The following is a 22,774-nucleotide window of genomic DNA, read 5'->3' on the forward strand; positions in this document are numbered from 1 at the left end:
TGGTGGAACAATATCCTCAAGTAGGTTGAGGTGAGTCATGGCATTTAGTGTCAAGTTCAAGTCAAAGATCTCAGGCTCCACATCCCACATCCTGCTCGGACCTTTTTTATACTCTGGTTCAACATGTGATAGAAGATGGAGGTTGGAATGAACATAAACAAGATCCTCAGCATTTGCTGCTCCCAGCCTGTTTCGCTTCACTGAATGGATGAAGCCATATGTACTCCAATTCCTCTCAGCTGATGAGGAACTAGCAACCTGTGATAATAACTTGGTGGCTAAAGTAGAGAGATGAATGCTATCCCCACCATGGAAACCCCACCAAGTAATAGGATCAAGATGTCCTCGATCGTCCATAGCTATTGGATCTAAAAAGCTACCTGTAGACTGTACAAACCCTCCAAATTCTTGGCGGACTTTCATTGCAACTCCCATATCTCTATAAATTTTCCTCAAAGCTATTTTGTATCCTTGTACCACTTCAGAATCCTTATTTGGTGTTGTTCTACCTGGTAAAGACAAAACTTTGGAATGATAGTATTTAGGGTGCAATGCATATGCCAGAAGGTGTAATGGTGTGGTCATTTTGTTCCACCTTTCTGTAACTATGTCCTTCACTGAATAATAGAATGTTTCATCAGGGTCATTTTCACTTGCCCTGATAATTTCCCTTATCCTCTCTAACATACTATCAATGTTTTCATAAACTTCCCCCAAGCAAGGTGTATCTGTATCAAATGCCCTGATCAAGGTCAAGATTGGTTCAGTGAACCGTAGAAGATATTGGACCTTGTCCCACCATGCATCATCAAGAATGATAGACTTGATTTTTTGCCCTCTATCAGAAGTGGAAGTCCTCCATGATTCCCAAAGAGGGTCAATGACCATTGCTTGTAATGCTTGTCTCACCTCCACAAGCCTCATTATGACAAGAGTGTGGGAGGCAAAACGAGTTTCAACAACCTACAAGTTTCAAAAAGTACAATAGTCAAATCTCAAATTGAAATGAAAAATCATATATAAATTTGCAATTAAAATAATTTCCAATACAAATAATATTGATTTAAAGAAAATACCTTTAGTAGCTCCAACTTTGCAAAACCTCTATAAATGGCCTGGGACATTGAATGATTGGTTATGAAAATTTGGATTTCCTTTGCTGCTACATATATTTCATTAATCCATTCAATCTCACCAATCTTGGCAAGCATAAGGTTCAGTGAATGTACTGCACATGGAGTCCAAAAGATGTGATCATATTGACCCTCCACAATCAAACCTGCAGCTTTACAAACTTGTGCATTGTCCGTAATGACTTGGACAACATTATATGGCCCCACACTTTCTATTGCCTCAATAAGAATTGTGGATATGAAAGATGCATCTTTCTCTATTCCACTGCAATCAACAGCCTTCAAAAACATTGCCCCTTGGGGGCATACTGCAACAACGTTAATTAATGGACGGTTTCTTTGATCTCTCCATCCATCAGAAATGATGGACACCCCTGTTTCTGCCCATGTATCCCGGATTGCCTGTAGCTGTCTATCCACAAATTGTCTTTCTGATGCCAACAAAGCAGTGCGGACCTTTTCATATCTAAGGCTTTTGTACCTTTTCGGCGCTTCATTCATTGCTTTAATCATTTGTTGCCAATAAGGGGAACGCACCAAATTGAATGCTAGCCCATTTGCATAGATGCAACGAGCTACATGTTCATCAGCTATCTCTCTGCCTTGATTATTGAATGCTGCTTCAAGAGGGCCTAGAGTGGGCCTTTTATTAGTTGTGGCAGTAGGCCAAGATGGCAATGGAGGCCTAGTTGTAGAGCTTTGCATAGGGTATTTTCCCTTAGCATGCTTTCTATCAGCAACGTCTTGCAAAGATGCATAGAATTGCATTTTTCCAGGACTCAAACCTTTGCCAAGTTTGCCATTTGCATCTTTTGGTCCGGTGCATACTTGCACCCCTGTGTTAGTTTGACCAATGAGATGGGCCTTCACTCTAGTATATGAGCCATTTTTTATATCTTGGCATTAATTGCACTACCATTTAAATGAACCACCTCCGCGATTTTTTCCAATAATCTCCACATACTGCCATAGAGGAGATTTTGGGTCTGTCTTGATGATTTCCCCTTCACTCTGCTCGCGCTGTGATGGCTCCATAATGATATATAGATTACGTAACTTACTCTGACTCACAACTGCATATAAAATTCAAAATATAATGTATTAAAATTTAATAATTATCCATACACAATTTGAATTAAATAACTAATATATATATATCAATAGACAAAAACTAAAATATATATGAGATTTTAAAAAATTAAATATTCATTTGAAAGCTACATATATATATTATTATTATAATATTATGTATATATCAAAATATCAATACCAAAAGCTAAAATTAAAATATATATGATTTCTTTTAAATGTTCATTTGAAAACTCATTTGAAAGTTAATGAAACTGCAGCATATCCAATATGGCTGATAAAACCTCAAAGCAGGATTTGTTATCCAATATTACATAAATTTTAATAATCATATGACAAAGACTCAAATTATTGAAAAGTCAAACAGGGATTATATTTTATAAGTAACCCTTACTGAGCATTGGCTAAAGCAGTTGACAAACCAACAAAGCGGATGGGGCGTGCTATTTGTGAAGAAATAAATCTCATCCAAGAAACAATGGTTAACCTACGAAACCAAAGTTAATGGCTGGTATTTAAATTATATATATATATATATATATATATATATATATATATATATATATATATATTTCAAATTATATAAACGTTGATAAGTTTAAACTAAACGCTGATAATTAATAATTTATCAAACTGATAGTAATAATTTATAAACGTTGATAATATATATTTTATAATAAACACAAATGATGATAATATTATATATAAACCTAAGTCACAGGACACGTCCTCCAAGGTCTCGTGTCCCGTATTTTACGTGTCGGACACGAAAACGGCCCTAAAACGTGTCGAAAACGTTTTTCATCGTGTCCTGTAAAATGTAAAACGTATTCGCCAGTTTTCGTCGTGTCCTGCATCTGGAAAACGCATATTCCGTTGATAGAAAACGTTGCCTGCATAAGAAGCAATTTTTTTTTAAAGAAACAAATAATTTTTGAGTGGGGCAACTTAATGATCAAGTCTAGGCCCTAGTATTGATATGCTATTCATGGTAATGTTAAATTCTTAAAGTAAAAGTGACATTCTCCTTGTCATCCTTTTACTTAAATTTTTAACATTACCATGAAATGACTCAGGATGTTTGAGAGTGGTTCCAGCCTCATTGGATTTCATATGGAGAAAGTAGAATTTTAGATTTCATTCAAATGCAGCAGACTTATCAGTTTTTCAGGAATTCAGGATTGGGAGATTGTAATGTTTCCAGGTGACACCACCTGCCCAGGCTACCCCTGCCACCAGTAGAGGATGTGGTCTACCTCCTATAGCTCCTACTTCTAGTTCTTCAGCTTCTAGAGCATAACAAACTCCACTGCCAACTCCACCAGCGCCAGCTTCTACATCTAGAGGGAAAGGGAAAGCTGTGGCATTTTCTCGCAAAAGGGGCAGAGGAAATTAATAGGATTAGACTTTAGTTATTTTCTTATGTGCTTGTAAGTTGTACATGAACAATGAACATTGAATATTCAGGAATCAAGACCAAGCATATCACATTCTAATTTCTAAATAGTAAATTTTGATTCTATTTATTTTTTTAAAGTGAACTATGAACTTTGAGAAGTAATTATATTTTAATTTGATTAGATAAGCTGCAACCTGCAATTTAATATGGATAAAAAACTATATTTCAGTATATATATATATATATATATATATATATATATATATATAATGTGTCCCCCGTGTCCTGTTTCCAGATCGCTACGTTTCGTATTGAATACTTGTATTTACGTGTCCTCTGTGTCTCGTGTCCTCGTGTCATGTGACTTAGATATAAACGCTCCCGTGGGTAAACTACTAAACGCTGATAATAATAATATATATATTATAAAATCTATGGGTAAACCGTAAAGTTGTAAACGCTGATAATTAAAAAAAATAACGCGGCTGTCGTAAACCGTAATAATGCTGATAAGTTATAACTATGGTTATTTTAAATAATGCGTCTATCGCAGTCCTGGTAATAACCCTCGAACTGTCGCTTGGAACCCTCGAACTGCTACAGGGAGGTTTTAATATTTTATTGTTCTGGTAATAACAATGCGGTTGTGTTTATATAAAAACAATGCGGCCTGGGAAAGATTTCAGGCTTCAGCACATTCCATAAAAAACTTAAAATACCTTGCGCGGTTTTTTGGTCCAGCCGACAGACGTTGAAACTTGAACCTGAACGCTGGGCCCCCTGAAGCGAAACGCCAAAAAACTGAAAGCTAAACCGTAAACGCCAAACGCTTTTGTTCCGCCTGTTGGGTGCACTGCCGACCAAAGGGGGACCACCTAACTTTAACTAGTGTACAAAGCAAAAACCCTAAACTCCAACGCAGATTTTACTTTTTCGCTTTTTCGGGTTTCAAAATTTAGGCAAAAGTTATGCGGATTCCGGCATTCTACTAGGCATACGTTTCTGGCAAGGAGGAGCCGTTTCCAAAAATTGCCATCCGCCACGTGTCGTATTTTCCACATATTTCTCCGTATCCAGATCCGAGGATACGGAGATCTGTGACCCTCGGCTGCCGGATCTGGTAATGTAGTGCATAAAACATAGGAGTGTAATGAGTTAGCTCAACAAAATTACAAATTATATCCAACTTTCAAATTATAAACGATTTAACGAAATAAGTATTAAAAATTTGAAAATTGAAATCTTTGTTTACCTGGCTCATCTACTTCCCTTGCAATCTTTGCTAGGTTCTTCCCAAAGGTACTTGAGGCAATGCTGAAGGTTGTGGTCTGTCGATGTATCTCCAGCTAATCACACTCCAATGGGATCATGCAATCAATGCAATCAATCAATCCATCTCTAACCTCCCCCTTCAAAGCTCCTATCACCTTAGCTTTATAATGATACAGTGGGTTCAAAAAATACCCAGCTGCATGTATAGGGTGATGGAGTTGATTGTTCCATTGTTCACCAATGATTACCCAAATGGGCCCATACTTAGCCACTTTATCCTTGTATGCCCTCTTTATTTGCTCCTTTGCTTGTTCCATAGCCTCATAAATGAAGCCCATAGCCAATCTTTCCCCATCCACCAACCGCAACACCTTAACCAGTGGCTGAGAAAGCTTCACAATCTCTGCTGCCTTTCTCCAAAATATTTCTTCATTAACTTTCTTTTTCAATTCTTTGCCTTCTAGTTTGTGAGACCACTGGTTTTGATTCCATTCTTCACCGGAAAAAATCTTTTGCAAGTTTCTATGTTGTGAAAGCATAGATTGCAATGCCAAAAAATGAGTAGCAAATCTAGTGATGGCAGACCTAATAATATCCTTGCCCCCTGTGTGTTTCCTCATCAAGCTCAAAATCCATGAATGATTGTAGATAAATTTTGTTATGATTTTCGCATGATCTACAGTCTTTTTGACCCAATCTAATTTGCCAATATCCTCCAACATGAGGTCTATGCAATGTGCAGCACATGGGGTCCAAAATATGGTTATGTGCTTTTCCTCTAACAGTTTACCAACAAAAACATAGTTAGAGGCATTATCTGTGATGACTTGAACAACATTAGCCACCCCCACCTCCTCAACAACCTCATCCAATAGCTGAAACAACAATTGTCCATCTTTTACCTTATCAGATGCATCAACTGATTTTAGAAACACGGTTCCTTGTGCGCAGAAAATAAGAAAGTTTATGATGGTATGGTTTCTTTGATCAATCCATCCATCTGACATGATGGTACATCCTGTTCTTGCCCATAAATCCTTGAAATCTTTCAAATACTCATTAATGGAGGCAATTTTTTTCTGCAAACGATACCCCCTTAGCTCATGCATAGTAGGGCCTTTGAAGCCTTTCGAGCAGCATGTATGGCATCAAACATAGGCTCATAATATGGTGAACGGGAAACATTGAAGGGGATCTCAGCATCATACCACCATCTAGCTATGTATTCACAAGCAGTCTCCCTCAATTCTTTCTTCCAATGGTCATCTAAAGTGGGTTGCAAATGACTTCTACTAGGTTGAGGACCATGTGCATCTGATGGAGAGGAGGGAGTGAAATAACTTTTGATATTCATATCACCCTTTTTCATTTTACCCTTTCCCTTTTCTTGAATAGACTCAAAAGAGGGAGGAACATATCGGAAGGGGTTGGATGCATCAGTACAAGGGATAGAGGAAGAACCCTCAAAATCAAAATGGGGGTTGGTAGCCAGCATTTTTTGTATATTCCTCTTCCTCCCAATTTCAACCTCTAACTCTTTTTGCCTAGCCTTATCTTCTTTAAACTTCTCAAAGTTGGCTAACAAATCCTTCCTAATCTCCCCAACTTCTGGTGAGGTACATGGAGTAATTTGGCCTATAAGCCCTGCCAAGTATTGTTTCAGCCTATTAATGCCCCTAGGACCTTCCTTAATTTTCCTATGGCAAAATTTGCAATGCATTTGACTATCAACCATTTCAACATATGCCCAAGCAGCATCTTTCACTCTAGGTGCCATTTTTTGACTTGGAAATGAAAGCAAACAATCTGAAAATGAAAACAAAACAAAAAAAACATTGATTCAATGTTCATTTCTTTCACAAAAAACACTCTTTAGGATTTCTTGATTTGCACTTTGCACATAAAATTTAATAAGCAAAAACAGATTTTTACAAGTGAAAAAAAATACCTCCAGGCACAAACTGCCTCCTCAAGCTTGCTCCAAGAAACCAACTCCTCAATGTTGCTCCAAATGGCTGCCCAAGAAGCTCCTCACTCCAGCTACAATGCTTGCCCAAGACTCCTCACTGCTGCTCCAAAAACAAACTCAACAACTCCTCACAAACTCTCACTGAAATTCTCACTCAAATGCATGAGATGGCTGTGAGAGAATGAGAGGGGTTGAGTGGGTTAAATAGGGTTTAGGAGAGGGGAATGGACCCCAAAGACCAAATAGGCAAACTATAAACTGGTTTGGAGTCCCCAAATTTTTTTTTTTTTAAATCGTTGTTTTTCGGTTTCTGTGGGCCACTGTCACTAACTCGGACGAGTTCTAGCGAGCCCAGCCAAGCCGACCGAGTTAATACTGAGCCAGCCGAGTTGTTAGATAACTCGGTTGGCTTAGTATTAACCCGGCCGGCCGAACCGAATCCAGGGCCGAGTCACAATTTCAAAGCCTGGCTCGAACCAACTCGGCCGAGTCAGTTCCAAGCCGGCCGGTTTTTAAAACAAAGGATTGAACATGAGGCAGAGGACATGCGGGAGTGTGAAGATCACATTGGTATACCCGATGTGGCACAAGAGTCACCATTGTTGCAGGCCTCTTTGATAGCACCAGTTGAGACCTTGGGGAAGAAAGTAGAGCACACACCCATAGGACCATCCATTGATGAGGTGCCAAGAGACACAAACATGTCCACCGTTGAGAAGGTTACATCCGTTGTTGAGATATTCGGGGTCGTGACTGAGTTTTCAGGTGATAGCAGTGCACGACAGGATGATGAGGTGCCGAGAGACATCACCACCCTTGACAAGGAGCCGATAGGTACAGAGGCAACTAGATCTACGATAGAGTTGCGGGATGACAACCACCTACAACAACATGGAGAGCACATAGAGGGGCCTGAGCTAGTCATGGAACAGTAGTTCGTGACTCATGTTGAACCCATGGTGGAGGAGGAATAACAGTCTTCTTTGGGCCCCACCACTGACTTAGAGTTGTTAGATGCATAGACCGTCAACAAAGTTGCAGTACTTCCAGATAATAGCTCTCTCTAGGCTTATATAAATGGGGCTTGCAACATTGCTAGACTACCTTTGCACCACAGAGAGATGTTGAAATTTCTAAGACTGACACATTAGAAATCCCTACTGCATTATCTGGTTTAATTTCTCCTACTTGTTTATTCCATTAACAAGTTATTTATAAATATAAATACTAAAAGTAAACAAAAATGCAGCCTTAACTCATATACAAATCAACAACTGAAATACTGAGACAAACACACAAGGGACACCATTATTTTTGGACAATCATCCCCAGAAAAACCCAATGCGAGAAAAACTGATGCAACAGTTCTGAGGGTTTTATTATTATGTAGATTCTTGAGTACAACTAGGGTGCCAGAAATGGCTCACCCAACAGAGATTGTTACACGGCAATAACACTATGAAAATTTCTAAGCAGAAATTCTATTACTGCAACAACTCATTTATTTTACCTACTTATTTCTCAATAAGTTATTTATGAAATCCCTTCAGTAAATATTAAAATAAATTCTACTGCAGATATCACACCATTATACAGAAACAAATATATGCACAAGAATCAGACACATTAACATAGTATTTTTGGACAATTGTCCCAGGAAAAACCCAATATGGGAAAATCAGTGCACCAGAGGAGGGTTTTATTAGTCTTCAGCAACAATCTTTTACAGAAAGATTTTACATAGACACTGGGAGAAAACACTTGAGACCTTTCTTTGAGACTTTCTGACACCCTAGAGGATTTTCTTTCTTAATTGTGTCAACCCTACGCCATCCTGCTTGGCTCTATGTTGCTCCGTCCTTCACTACGTCATCCATTGCATCCCTGATCTGCGTCTCCCTATGCGCTGTTTCTTAGAGCCCCTACCTCACCCTTTTTGAGCTTCCTGACTGTTGCTAGTCACCCCCGCTTCCTCCACCCTGCAACTCTCCCTCTGAAATCAATTTTTCTTCCTCTATGAGAAAATCGATTTTACTTGGGATACTAAGTATCTGTTGGTGTGTCTCCAAATGACCCTCAAGTCTTCTCTTATACTTTTCCTATTAATGAATCAACAATCGAGATTAAGTTCTTAATCAACCACTAAGATTACAATAGACTTGATTCTCGTCTCTTAGAAGCTTTTCATCCTTATCCTTATTAATACCCATTAATGTTTTTATTTCCTAAGGTTAGACTTAAACACATTAAAAATATTAATTATTTTAATAACTCCTCATCCAGATGGAATTTCCCAAAACGATTTCTGGGTCTTGGAGATCTCATGTGCTTTAGCCTCTCCACCAATTTTCATGGCTAGAGCACATCCGATGCTACCCCAAATCAACAAATACCTCTTCTTGGAGAAAGATATTCAGCCTCTCAACTCTAGTCTGCCCCACGAAAAACCTTCCAGTGCTTCCTCTTGGCTGTGCGTCAGCCCTGCTAGCCTCAGCGTAGCTCCTGAAACCTCTGCTTCAACCTTCTAACTCTCTGCGTTAACTCTCTGGTCCTCTACGTCACCCACACAGGCCCTTCAGCCTCTACTCAGTCCCCAGCTGCCTTTGCGTGGCTCCTGCTGCCTCTGCATAGCTCCTGCTACCTCTGGGTCAGCCTCTTTGGTCACTGCACTAACCCTCTGGCACTATCTCTACCTCTCTGCTATGTACTCACTGCCCCTCGCTGCAATAGATCACTTGTTCGAATTTTCTCAGCAAGCCCCTCTCCAGAAAATCAAACTAACTGATCAATCTTGGTGTATCTCCAACTGACCCTCAAGCCTCCTTTTATACCTTTCTTGTTGAGTCTTCAACGACCGCGATTAAGTCCCTAATCAACGGATAAGATTAGATTTGGCTTGATCCATGTCATTTACATTCTCACCAGTTTTATATTAATACCCATTAATATTTTAATTTACCTAAGTTTAGACTTAGGAACTCTATTAAAAATATTAATTATTTTAATATCTCTCCAACCGAGTGGAATTTCCCCAAACCATTTCTGGGTCTTGGGGATCTTATGTGCGTTAGCCTCTTTACCAATTTTCGTGGCTAGAGCACATCCGATGCTACCACAAATCAACAAGAGAGAGATGCAGACACTCCCTGACAAGTTTTATGTGTTGACCAAGATGGTGAGTTGAGGCGACATGACTTGCGCAAGGTGCAACCCTCACAGGATGGAGGGCTTGTTCTATGTGCTTGAGTTTGTGCATTGGATCCCTCTCTTGGGGTTGGATGATGAGAGATTCTGAGTTGGTACCCAGTGGAGTGGGCTAGACTCATGGATATGGTCGTAGTCTGGAGTAAAGCTCAGTGGGAGCTCTTAGACATTGAGGGTGCTAGAGGCTCAAGTTGGCATTGGGATCCAGGCAGGGCTTCCTATAAGATATGAAACATTTAAAATGGCTATGGCATTGATGAGGTAGTCAACCCCGTGCCTAAGTGCATGCATTCCTTAGGGGAGTTCCAGTTGATGCTAGTGGCTAGGTGGTTTATGAGCAGACTCCATTGGTTGCTTTGGCAAGTTGGTTGCGTATGGGGGCGCAGAATGATTAGCATTCTTTGGTAAGAGCTGGTTGGAGGAGGTGGCATGGGTATGCCACCAGACCGGATATTGTATGGAGACAATGTTCTCCCATTGAAGTTTAGGACTCAAGGGTCACAAAGGATCGGCACAGTAGAGATATCCCCCCTAGCAGGAGTGGAGTTAGGGTGCTCAGGTCTACCAGGATGGACGAGGGGACATGACGCTTGTCATGGTGGGGTCACTATCAGAGTAGCAGACACTTTGGTACATTCAAGATACCTATGTTACAGGGTAGTATGATAATAGGCAGTGGTACACAAGACTGCACAGAGTCAGGTCGTAGCATTCAGTTTTATATAGAGGGTTGTGGCTTGATGCATATAGACCCAATTCTAGGCCATAGCACCTAGGGTTGTGCAGGGCTATGTAGCGAGGAGCAGTGGCCTACAGAGGGGCATGGAGATACATGGTGGTATACCACAGCATGTCGGTTGACACTATGGGGTAGGAGAAGTGACTCGCATCGTATTGAGGACGTGCTAGGAGTGACAGGTGTAGTGACACAGGCAGGACACAGGACGATACAAGATGGTATGGTTGTAGCACGGGGTATTCCATGGTGTACAGAGACTGGTTGCGATATACAATAGCATGTCGATGAGTGTAGTGATACTGGGTGGTATGCAGTGGCAGATGATGCAGTGCAGTGGGCGCTTGTAGCATTACCTCCAAGGAGTCTTATGGAAAGGGGTAGTAGGTGTACCATTGGATGCATCTCACCTAGGAATGATGAGGACATGGTTGAGCATCTAGTGACACCATGTTTAGCAGAGATATGGCCTCAAGGGGGTTGTCAACAGATCCAAGGCAGAGACAGGGACGTCTGTAGGATTACTCTTGAGCATTCTAGCATACTCTTGATCATACCCTTCGAAACATACCTACCCATCCTCCTCTGGTGTTGCTTACAGTCACATAGTGTTTGGTTGTTGCCCCTTGACACTCTCCATTCAGGCAGCAGGGCATGGGAGGCTCACCCTAGGCAGTTGGATGAGACACTGCATGTCATGGGCTGGGAGGAGACTCTCCAGTTGAGACACTTGGTAGGTGCACGAGTTGATAGATACAGGCTTAGGGATAACATGGTTGATTGTCGAGGTAGCATATGTTCCACCCCTAGGCTCACACTTGGCGGGTGACTAAGAGGGAGTTGTATGGTGCTTTTCCAGCCCGATTACTTGAGACATTAGGTGAGCATGAGGTGTGAGAGATGGTAGCCTTTGTTGGCAGGATGATGCCTAGGCTTCCAGCAGGACCAAGGCATATCATCAGGAGTTGGGATAGTAGATCTTGCTGTGTGATTTGGCAGGCACAGAGCAGTTGGTTATTCACAACATGGGTTCTTAATGCACGGTGCCTACCTATTAGATACCTACAGGAGTCAAATACGGGGCATGGAGGAGTCCCAACAACTAGCAGCATATCACCGCAACATGCAGAGAGGATTGGGGATTGTCGACCTCTAGTATGGTTATGGGATCCAGGAATCCAATGGATTGGTGGGATACTCCACTCCTCAGTGAGCATGGGCAAGATAACATGCGAATTGATTCATTCACACACAAACACATGGGGAATCATGGAAGCCCTCACCATAGGGCGAGGTGGATTGTTGCTCAAGATTGGGGCCAGCGATGGCGAGATAGGCGCTGACACTATTGGGTCACTTTGGCAGGTTAGGCCTAACCTCGATCATTGCATAGATTATGGCCGAGACCTATGTGAGAGGAGACTCTAGTACGAGCATGTTAGACAGTTAGTGATGACCAGGGTGTCGATGGGTTAGCAAGATAGTTTCTTGTTGCGTTTGGCATGGGACCCTAGCATCATAGTACTTAGCAGTTCAAATACCCATAGGGGTGAGCTAGTTTCTATAGGGGAGGGTCATCAAGATTCTCCATCAGGTCTCATCAAGATTCTCCATTGGGAGACTTCATCAACATGACAGGATGGCCAGCAAGAGGATTTCAAGAGAGGCTTCATTTGCATAGGGATTGAGTTGTATCTTCAAGGGCCCACAATCTGAGTGCATGGGGTGGACTATTCGGTAAAGCATCTTCATGAGGATTTGGGCAGAGTTTTACATCATCAGGATGCTCTACTTATTGGTGATAGACACAGGGGTTATAATGCGCATATCTAGTAGGATAGTGAGTGGAGTAAGGGGGGTTTCACGTTAATCAGGTTGGCTTGGGATCTTGGTATCGAGGGACTCCTTCAATATAGGATAGTACAATGATCAGGGGCGATCCAATGGCACATTTGGGACCCTGGTGAGGTTTGCAGTGGTAGTGGGGATCCATAGTCAGAGAGGGTGTTTGTTCAGGCATTGCTTGAGGACAAGCGATGTTTGGTGCATTGGAAGAACTTGCCAGATGAGGATGCCACCTGGGAGGGTGAGCATATTTTGGAGTACCCAACTTTGAGGTTGCTTGAGGGCAAGCAACATTTGGGAGGGGAGGACTGTCATGTCCCTTCTCAAACACATTAGTAACAGGGTGCTGCTACATAATTTTGCACATTTTTTACTAAGGAAGAGGGCCCCACACTTTCGACTTAGGGAAATCGACTTTATTTAGCTGCTAGTGGAATGTGGGGGCCACCCACATACGAGTTTGAATTAGCCATTCGATATGCTTGGAGGGAAAATCGAATGGGTGGATGGAAAGGCCCACATGAGGCTAAGGGGGCCCAAGGAGTTATAAAGAGAGATCAACTCTCATTTTGTTTTCAGCGTTAACATTTGCAAACAAACACACATTTGTTCACTCTGTTGTTTAGCGAGTATACCGGTTGTTTAGCCACGAGTCTCTCACACAGTAGATTCAACCTCTACTTCGGGGAACCATCCGTGCCCGCCCTAGGGAGGTTGTTCTACAGCAGTTTTCAAGAATTTCGGGGCAATGACACACATTAGCAACAGCGCAGAGGAAGGGAGTGTGTATTTCTCGGCAGCTAGGAATCACGCAGAGGGAGTTTGAGACTAGCATTGATCACACAACTAGCAGAGAGGTGAGGGAGCTGAGGTAGCATTGTTGGACAGGCATTTTTGCTAGAGCTTTCAGCCAGTTGAGTTAGCATTCCAGCAATTCGCATTTCTGGGCTGAGAGACAGCGCAAAGGCTACATAGCAGAATTTCGTGGTGCTTGGAGAGCAGCTGGGTCGGGCCAAGATTTCATTCAGGGAGAAAGGAGTTGGATAGCAAGGGTAAACCTAGCATTTTGGAGGAGTTTGCAGGTGGATTTGCAGCCAGTTTCCAGCAGGTCAAATTTGGCAGCCATAGCTTGGGTGAGGCTCCAAGGGGGTGAAAAAACCAAATTCAAAACCAGCTAAAATACCTTCTGGGTTTTTCTGGGTTTTGGGCAAGGGGTTCAGGGTTAAAAGGATATAATTTTCTGGGCGGATTTAGTACCCATTCCAGCCATTCGACTTCAGCAGAGCAGCAATTTTTTGGGCAGCACAATGTAGAGTGGTGCAGCAGCTGGGCAGCCTTCAGCTCAGCCCTTTTCCTACCTGGGTTTGGTCTTGCTTGTCCATTGAGACAAGCCCAGGTGCACCATTCCATCATCTATTGTATTTGGGCTGCAGAAAATTATTAAAATGGCTCAGAGGTTCTCCATTTACAGTTTTTATATGGTGTCCGCTGAACATTTCGTTTTTGTATTTTGCTGTGTAGAATATTTGTTGTTATCACTTGTATTTCCTATTTAGGATCATTACAATTATCTTGATTTTTGTGCACTTGAGCTTCACACCAGCATAGTATATTTGCATTTATTTAGTGTCTTCTGCATAAAGATAGTGAGAATAGTTTGTTTCCCCACTCTAATTCTACATAGACATAGGCTTTCATAATCATCTACTTGCACTCGTTTGAATGGCCATAAATACATAGTAGCTAGTTCATCTATCTGAGTGTATTGTCCAGAATTTTAGAGTGTTGTGGATTGCTGTCCTGCATTTATTTAGTGCAGAACAGCAATAGACTTTTGCACATTTAGGCTTATACTAGGTGAATTTTGCATTTAGATCAGATTTATAGCTTTCTGAACAGTGTTTGCTGCCTGATTTTATATTCTCTTATTTATATCTAATTTTATTCCATGCAGTAACTTATTTCATTAGTTTGAAGGTATACTTACCACTTTTGGTTAAGAAAGCCCCAACCTGAAATGAGACAGATTCTGATCAAGGTGACATTGGCTTTGCATCTAGATAGTTAGCTGGACTCCTTTCCTATTTTGCAGGTGGACTTTCCAGGTGCTATCAAGTAACAAATGTGACTTTTCAATGTGCACTTGCTGATTTGTTCAAGTATAGAGGATGAGTTATAATCCATTATGCCTATGATATCTTGGCTAACTTCTTAATGAGTGCTTGTTAACAAACAGGTTGTGCAAATCAAGAAATGTCCTATGTATATCTTGTAGTTGGATCTATTAAAGAATGCAAGAATGCAGATTTGCACCTAAAAGACCCCAGTGAATTAATTTCATACGATAATTTTTCTCGTATGATTATAATTTCATACCTTATATTTTCTCTTGTGATTAAGAAGAATATTTTTAACATCATCAACATGAAGATCAGGTACAAAATCCACCAGCAAAGTCCCTGCAATCGAAAAGGTGATGTAAGACAACATAAAGATGAGTCATGACTATCATATAAAATATGTTTCCTACTCCGATAGAAAATGGTTGGGATAATAAAAATGACTTCAAAAGAACCATAAGCCAACAAATGCATATATTCAGATTTTAGTACAAAATCAATGTGATTGCATCGTTCTTTTTGAAAAAAGGTACCTCATATATATAAATAAAAATGTTTAGATCAGCAGTAAGAAAATAAAATGGAAAGGTATATACAATGAAATTATATCTTCCTCCTTAACACAACTAACATAGTCATGAATTCAGAATAACTGGTGGAATCTAACAGCTTGGCATCCTTAATAAATAATGCCCCTTTTGCCAGCAGCTGCATATGTACCTCCTCTCTGCATAACTGGCAAAAAGCAGCCAAAGAACTGACCCCATTTTCAAAGACATATTTATAGTGGAGTTTCCAAAGGACAATTATTGCTGAAACTCTCAAGCAATAAGAAACATCGGCCAGAGAATCCTGAATCACAGATTTGGAATCCCCTAACAACGCTGCTTTGCAATGCAGATGCCCTTGATGAATGTTTGCTGACTACAACTGAACTTGATCCCAACAAGACCTCACAAAAGAGTACTTCCAAAAGGATGTGCTTCATAGTTTCGGCCTTGAAGCAAGAGAGACACAGTTCATCTCAGTGTTGCGGGGGAGCGCCCCCCCCCCCTCGAACCCGCTCCCGAAGCGCGCTCCGGGCCGGAGCGGGTCGGGAGCGGGTCGGGAGCGCGCTCCCAAAATCGCTCCCGGACAGGAGCGATTTTGGGAGCGCGCTCCCTTAAAAAAATTTACGCTCCCTGCTCTGATAGGGAGCGTTTCAGGGAGCGATCGCTCCCGAGCTCCCGGAGCGCTTTTTAATGCCCGAGAGCGATCGGGGAGCGATCGCTCCCTGATCGCTCCCGGGCATTAAAAAACGCTCCGGGAGCGATTTTTAACCGGCCGGGAGCGGTTCGGCGGAAAAAATTTCCGCCGGACCCGAAAAATCAAAAAAATTTAACTAATTTTTTTTTGTTTATAAGCCCAATGGGCCAAAAAAAACTCATTTCAACTTCATTGAGCTTGAGATTGAGAGCTAAGCAAGAGCAAAGGAGCAAGGAGCAAGAGCTGAGGAGCAAGGAGCCAGAGCTGAGGAGCGAGGAGCAAGTGCCAAGGAGCGAGGAGGAAGCTTGCAGAGGTAAGTAACTTAATCATTTAGTTAGTTTAGCTGGTTAGGTAGTTAATTTGGTTAGTTTCATTTACCTGTTTGAGTTTAAAGATCATTAATTTAAATTAAATTAATAAATTAAATGAATTAATCCCAATAAACTAAATTAATTTGCAGATTCAAGACTCAAACCCTACAAACATCAAACACGATGGACCTGAGCATTTTTATTGGCATTTTCCTCTTCCTGGTCCCCTTTCTGGTTATTATGGTGGTGGAGAGTAGGAAACGGAGGGGGCCTGAAACTGAAGAGGTGGATGAAGAAGCCGGAGGAAGTCAAATGGGTGAAAACCCCAGTGAGGAGGATGTGGAGGAGGGTGAACATGAGGGTCAAAAAACTAAACAAGACCAAACTCCATTGTGGAAATATGTTCACAGGGCTGAAACAGGGAGAGGGGGTGGAACCACTAAATTTCATTTCCCCCATTGCAACACTGACTACACAGGCTCATACACCCGTGCTAGAAGACACCTCTGCGGGAAAAGGCCATGGGATGGAGAGAAACAAATAGGAATCAAAACTTGTGACAAGGTGTCAACAGCAGATAGAGCCAAATACATAAAGGAAGAGGAGGACGCCCAATACAGAGCAAAAAGATCAAGGGGTTTCTTTGAACCAAGCTCACAAAGAACTCCTTCAGCATCCTCCCAAGGCAGTGGATATGGACATGGAGGCACAGGGTCATCATCTTTACGCCGTAGAACCATATCAGATTTCCTTGATGAGGGGTGTAGGAATGATGTGGATTCAAAAGTTTACAGGTTCCTCTATGCATGTGGGATACCATTCAATGTTCTACGCTCACCTTATTGGCACGAAATGGTTTCTGCCATAAATGATGCCCCTAAAGGATACAAGAGCCCTGGGTATGACAAGGCAAGAACTGTTGGCCTTGATCATGAAAAAGCAAAAATATCACATTCTTTGAATAAAATGACAAGTTCTTGGACTGACAATGGGGTGTCCATTGTATCTGATGGATGGACAAATGTAAAAGGCAAGCCATTGATAAGTGTTCTTGCTGTGTCTGTTAGTGGTCCCATCTTTCTAGCTGCACATGATTACTCAGACAAGTTCAAGACCGCTATCAACATTGCAGAAGCATTGCTTGAAACAATTGAGCGTATTGGCCCATACAATGTCATCCAAGTCATCACTGATAATGCTCCTAATTGTAAGGCAGCGGGAGCAATTATTGAGGATAAATACCCGAACATATTTTGGTCTGGATGTTTGGTTCACACATTGAACCTTCTGTTGCATGATATTGTCAAAAACAAAAATGAACAATACCAATGGATTGGTGATTTGTACAAGAAAGGAAAAAAAATGATAAAATTTATTACAAATCATAGCAATACCCATGGCCTTTTCCGCAGTCACTCGAGATTGGAGTTGCTGAAGATTGCGAGGACTAGATTTGGTAGTTATTACCTCACCTTCAGGCGCCTTTTGAAGGTAAGAGAGGCATTAGCTAGCATGGTATCAAGTCCACATTGGCAGGTGTTAAAGGAAAGGGCTACAAATGTAGCTGACATTGCAGGTTTTGAAACGGTGGAGGAGGCCGCTCTTGATGGGCAGTTTTGGACAACTGTGAGACAGGTATTGGATTTCACCAAGCCAATTTATAACATGATTCGGTTTGCAGATACAGACAAACCAGTGATTGGCGAGGTGTATGAGCAAATGGATACCATGTTGGGGGAAATAAAAGACATTGTTCATAACAAAGATCCCGACTTGTACAAACTGATTCACGATTGTGTGTGTGAACGGTGGAATAGGCTTAACCTTCCACTACATTGCTTGGCGTATATCCTTACGCCAAAATACTACTCAGATTCTTGGTTGGGCAAACCTGCAGCAAGGGGTGGTGTTAGGACCAAACCCCATTTAGATCGAGAGGTAACTAGAGGATATCTGGAAGCATTAGAAAAGTTGGTGCCTGACAGGGAGGAATGTGCAGTTGTGCGCCTTGAAATAGGCAGATACTTCACTAGCAGTGGTTTGTATGGTAACTTCCATGCAATGGATGACAAAGATAAATTTGATTCTCTCACATGGTGGGAAACATATGGCGGCCACGGACTTTTGCGAAAATTGGCAATAAAAGTTCTTTCACAGGTTGTAAATTCTTCTTCTGCAGAGAGGTGTTGGAGCACCTACAGTTATATACATAATGTGAAAAGAAACAGGCTCAACGAAAACCGAGCAGAAAGCTTGGTTTATGTGCACTACAACTTGAGGTTGTTGAGCCATTACTGTGATCGGGCTAATGAAGATCCCACATATAAAATTTGGGACAATCACCCTGAGGACGACAATTTGGAGGATGGCATTGTACATATGGAAGAACTAGAAGAGGAGCTTGTACGAGATGAAGCTGAAGCAGCTGCAGCAGCCATGGCACCTCCACCTCCACCATCTAGTAGCAGTTCTCGGGGCCCGAGTCTTGTTCCATTGCTGTCGCCACCTCCATCGGCACCCTCGCGTGGAGGCTCTAGTTCTGGTCGTCGGTCTGGGCGGGAGACTCCTAGAAGACCACCACGACCTACTTATACTCCTGGAGACTCTCGTGGCAAGGGCCACTTGTAGATTTACAGTTTACTTGTCTTTTTTAGTTTCTATTAGACTTGTCACTTTAGTTTTCATAACTGTTCAGTGTTGAGTTTTGAGTCCTTGACTCTTGACTCTTGACTCTTTCATATCATTATGACATTATGATATTTTTTGTAAACATTATATCACTGTGACAATGAAAATTTGAAGTTTGAAGTTGGGCCTTGGCAATTATAACTCATTGGTAATGATTGTGAATTATGAATATGATGCTTTGTGAAAGACTAGTCACTAAAGTTGTTTCATTTCATCTCATTATTCATGTTTCAATTTATAAATTTTTAACATTTCATATCATGTTAACAGTTAGAAGTTAGGAGTCAGGACTTAGAAATATCTTCGATATTACTTCTTGTAATGGTTAAACTTGGCTTACAAGTACAACTTGTTACTTTGGTGATCAATGATGATAAATGTTATTGAATTTTCAATTCTGAAAGCTTGAAGTTGAAACTTTAATATTGAATTTGATGAATCATGATTTATAAGACTCAATATGTTGCAGTTGTAATATGTATTTTAATTTTACTAAGGTTGATGACGATTATAATTTCTAGATGATTGATGTGATATGGTTCAATGATCAATTTATGTTTTTTTATGTTTTTTATGTCTATTTCATCATTCTACATGTTTTTGTTGACATATATGTATCAAAAATTAAAAAATATAAAAAATATATATATTTTTAAAAAATCGCTCCGGGATTCGCTCCCAAACCAGGAGCTTCTGAAAATGGTCGCTCCCGCTCCCACTTCCGCTCCCGCTCCCCGCTTCCGCTCCCGCTCCCAAGTAACATTGGTTCATCTTGTTACCCCTCATTTCTCATGTCGAATATATAGTGAATTTTTTTCACTGTCTTGATTTTATCACCAAGGTGGGTTTTGTTGTCGCTCAAATTGTACACGAAAATACAACAACACTCAAGGCAGGGGCTATCACTCTGATCCCATCCCTCTCTGTTTAAGTTGTCTCCCTAAAGAAGGCTAAGGGGGGTAGTCCCTATGGATGAGATGATGAGGCCGGGAGACACAACTGAATGGCCTAGCAACTTGGTTAAGGATAATTGGCAAGTTTAACTATTTAGCACAACTTGATTAGATTAATTAAAATTATCAATTAGAGACCAATGCCTTAGGAGTCAAATTACTTGCACAATATGAATTTAAAGCCCAAGTTATCGGATGAACAATTGTTGCTAGGATGAAAACTATTCTATATGAAATGCAACACCTGAAACTAAGTTAGATGCAAGATCTAGGTTAATTTTAGTTATAATGCCTATTCTAGTTGAAAACCATCATTTTAGACGTCTTGAAGCAAATCTCGCAAGAAGGTTGTAGAAAGAACCCCACAAGAAGGAGGCTATGGTCTCATTAACGATACCTCTCGTGAGGTTCTAATGGCCAAGGTGCTTCCATTCCTACAAGGGATTGTCCGCAAGAGAACTGCAAGGTCACATGTTTTAACCTTGGTGCAAGGGTCAAGCATCGCAAGCCAAGAGACGGGGGCTGTCCTATCTTTCTATCAACCAAGATTATGCTTTGTTGATTTGGAGTAGCATTGGATGTGCTCTAGCCACTAAATTTGGTCGAGAGGTTGGGGCACATGAGACCTCCAATACCTAGAAAGGGTTTGGGCAGAGTCTAAACAGTTCAAGAGATATTAAAATAATTAATATTTTTAATGGAGTCCCTAAATCTAAACTTAGGGAAAATAAAATATTAATGTGTATTAATATGAAACTGTGTTAGAATGGTCCAAAAGACATGGATCAAACCAGATCTAATCTTAGCTGTTGATTAGGGACTTAATCTTGGCCGTTGATATGTCAACAGGAAAAGTATAAGAGGAGGCTTGAGGGTCACTTGGAGAAAACATCAAAGTGATCAGTCATTCTATTCTCTAGAGTGAGGTTTGCTAAGAGAGATAGAATTAGTGATCGGGAGTTGCACCTGAGGGACATTGAGTACAGAGAAACAAAGAGGCAAAGATAGTGTCAGAAGAGCAGCATAGAGCCTGAGAAAGGGACGTAGAGCCAGCCAGGGCTCACGCAGGGCCACGTAGAGACAGCCGGGAGCTGCGCAGAGCCTCAAAGAGGCCAACATTGCTGATGCAGAGGGCCAGAGGACTGACACAAGGCCTCCTAAGGCTGACGTAGACCCATCCGAGGTGACGTAGGGCCAGCGTTGGGCAGAGAGGGGCTGACGCAGACCAGAAAAGGTTGACGTTGGGGTTTTTGGGGCATATTGGTGTTGAGGAGCTGCCGAAAGGATTATCCGAGGTTTCAGCCAGGAGATTTGTCTCAAACTGAGAGGTATTACTGCCAAGGAAATTCTCTGTTGGGTAGGCCAGTTTCGGCACCCAGATTGTACTCTGATATTTCTTAATAAGAAAACCCTCAGATAGTTGCACTGGTTTTCCCACATTGGGTTTTTCCGGGGACATTGGTCCAAAAACAATGGTGTCATATGGTGTGATTGTTTCTGTTTCCTTCAGTTGTTGATCTATAATATGTTGAGCATGCACTAGTGTTTATTTTTAGTATTTACATTGTAAATAACTTGTTAAGTAACATAACAAGTAGGTAGGAATAAATCAGATAAAGTGCATGGAGGGTTTCTAACTAAGTAGACTTAGAAACTTCAACATGGTATTAGAGCATGATTGCAAATCACAGGAGGACTGAGGACATTAGCCGAGCGGAGCAATAGCAGCAGAAAACAGTTGTCCCGAGGTGACAGAAGTTGTTTCTAGCAGAGTAGCAACAAGGGAAGGGTGACACAGTGCCTGTGTCATCAAGGGTGAGCCGGGAAGAGGCAGCGCAGAGGCTAAGGAAAGCAAAGGGAGTCTCATGCAGAGCCACGCAGAAGCTAGGAGGGCTGACGCAATTGGCTGAGGAGGCCGAGTTGCTGGTGTTGGGATTGCATAGAGCCTAGGAGCTCTCACCTTCAGGTTGTTGGGGTTTAGAAGGCTGCAGGAATATTGCAGAATGGAGCTCGTGAGGTACTGTAGTCAGAACAGTACCTGACAAAGCAAGGCCAAGAGGAGGGAGTTGCCACCGAGGGTTTCTAGCCGAGGAACCCGGATTATTGGTGCGGTTGCACAAAGACGATCAGAGTAGGCGGCATCTCGACAGCGGCAAAAGGATTTCCAGGACAGAAATCGGGACTCAGAGGGAGTCCAGAAGAGAACTTCCAGACGGGAAGTAGAGACTCAGAGGAGTCAAACAGAGAACTTCAAGCAGAGAAGTAAAAGAGCATCATGGCACTACACGGAGTAAGAGACAAAGATAGATTGAACGGAGCATCGAACTTTGCATTCTGGAAGGCCAGAATCTTATCCATACTTGACAAAAATCGTGTCAAGAACTTCGCCTTGAAGGTTATAGCTATCCTAGTCGACCCTAATGATAACGACAAGTACGAGGAGGCAATGGCAAGGGCCAAGAGCATCATCCTTGATAGGATCAAGGACCATGTAGTACCACACATTGCCGAGAAGGAAACGGCATATGAGATGTGGGAGGCCCTCAAGAAATTGTACCAGCATACTTCTGTGCAGAGAAGAATGTTACTTGAGAATCAGTTGAGGTCATATCAGATGAAGAAGGGAGAACCGATTGACACCTTCCTCGGAGGACTAAATGAGATCCGAGATCAGTTGACTGCTATAAAAGCCATGCCAGATCAGGAATTGATGGTGAGGACGACCCTAAATGCAATCTCAGAAGACTGGGAGGTATTTGTCCAGAGTATACTGGGCAGAGGGACACTTCCACCTTGGGATAAGATGTGGG

At 41.7% G+C, this 22,774-nt stretch overlaps 1 protein-coding gene across 7 annotated transcripts in view; it reads right to left on the reverse strand.

The window, feature by feature from the left end:
* The window catches only part of LOC149141775 (uncharacterized), a 451,055-nt gene that overhangs the window by 131,368 nt on the left and 296,913 nt on the right, over positions 1-22,774 (reverse strand). For all 7 annotated transcript variants that reach the window (XM_089448792.1, XM_089448790.1, XM_089448791.1 and 4 more), the window contains one exon: positions 15,024-15,106. In XM_089448792.1, coding sequence (XP_089304918.1) covers positions 15,024-15,106 — 83 coding nt within the window. The remainder of the gene's footprint in view (positions 1-15,023; positions 15,107-22,774) is intronic.

This window comes from Pinus tabuliformis, chromosome X, assembly GCF_031772625.1.
Source record: "Pinus tabuliformis cultivar Carrire ecotype Pingquan chromosome X, CPIR1, whole genome shotgun sequence".
Lineage (NCBI taxonomy): Eukaryota > Viridiplantae > Streptophyta > Pinopsida > Pinales > Pinaceae > Pinus > Pinus tabuliformis.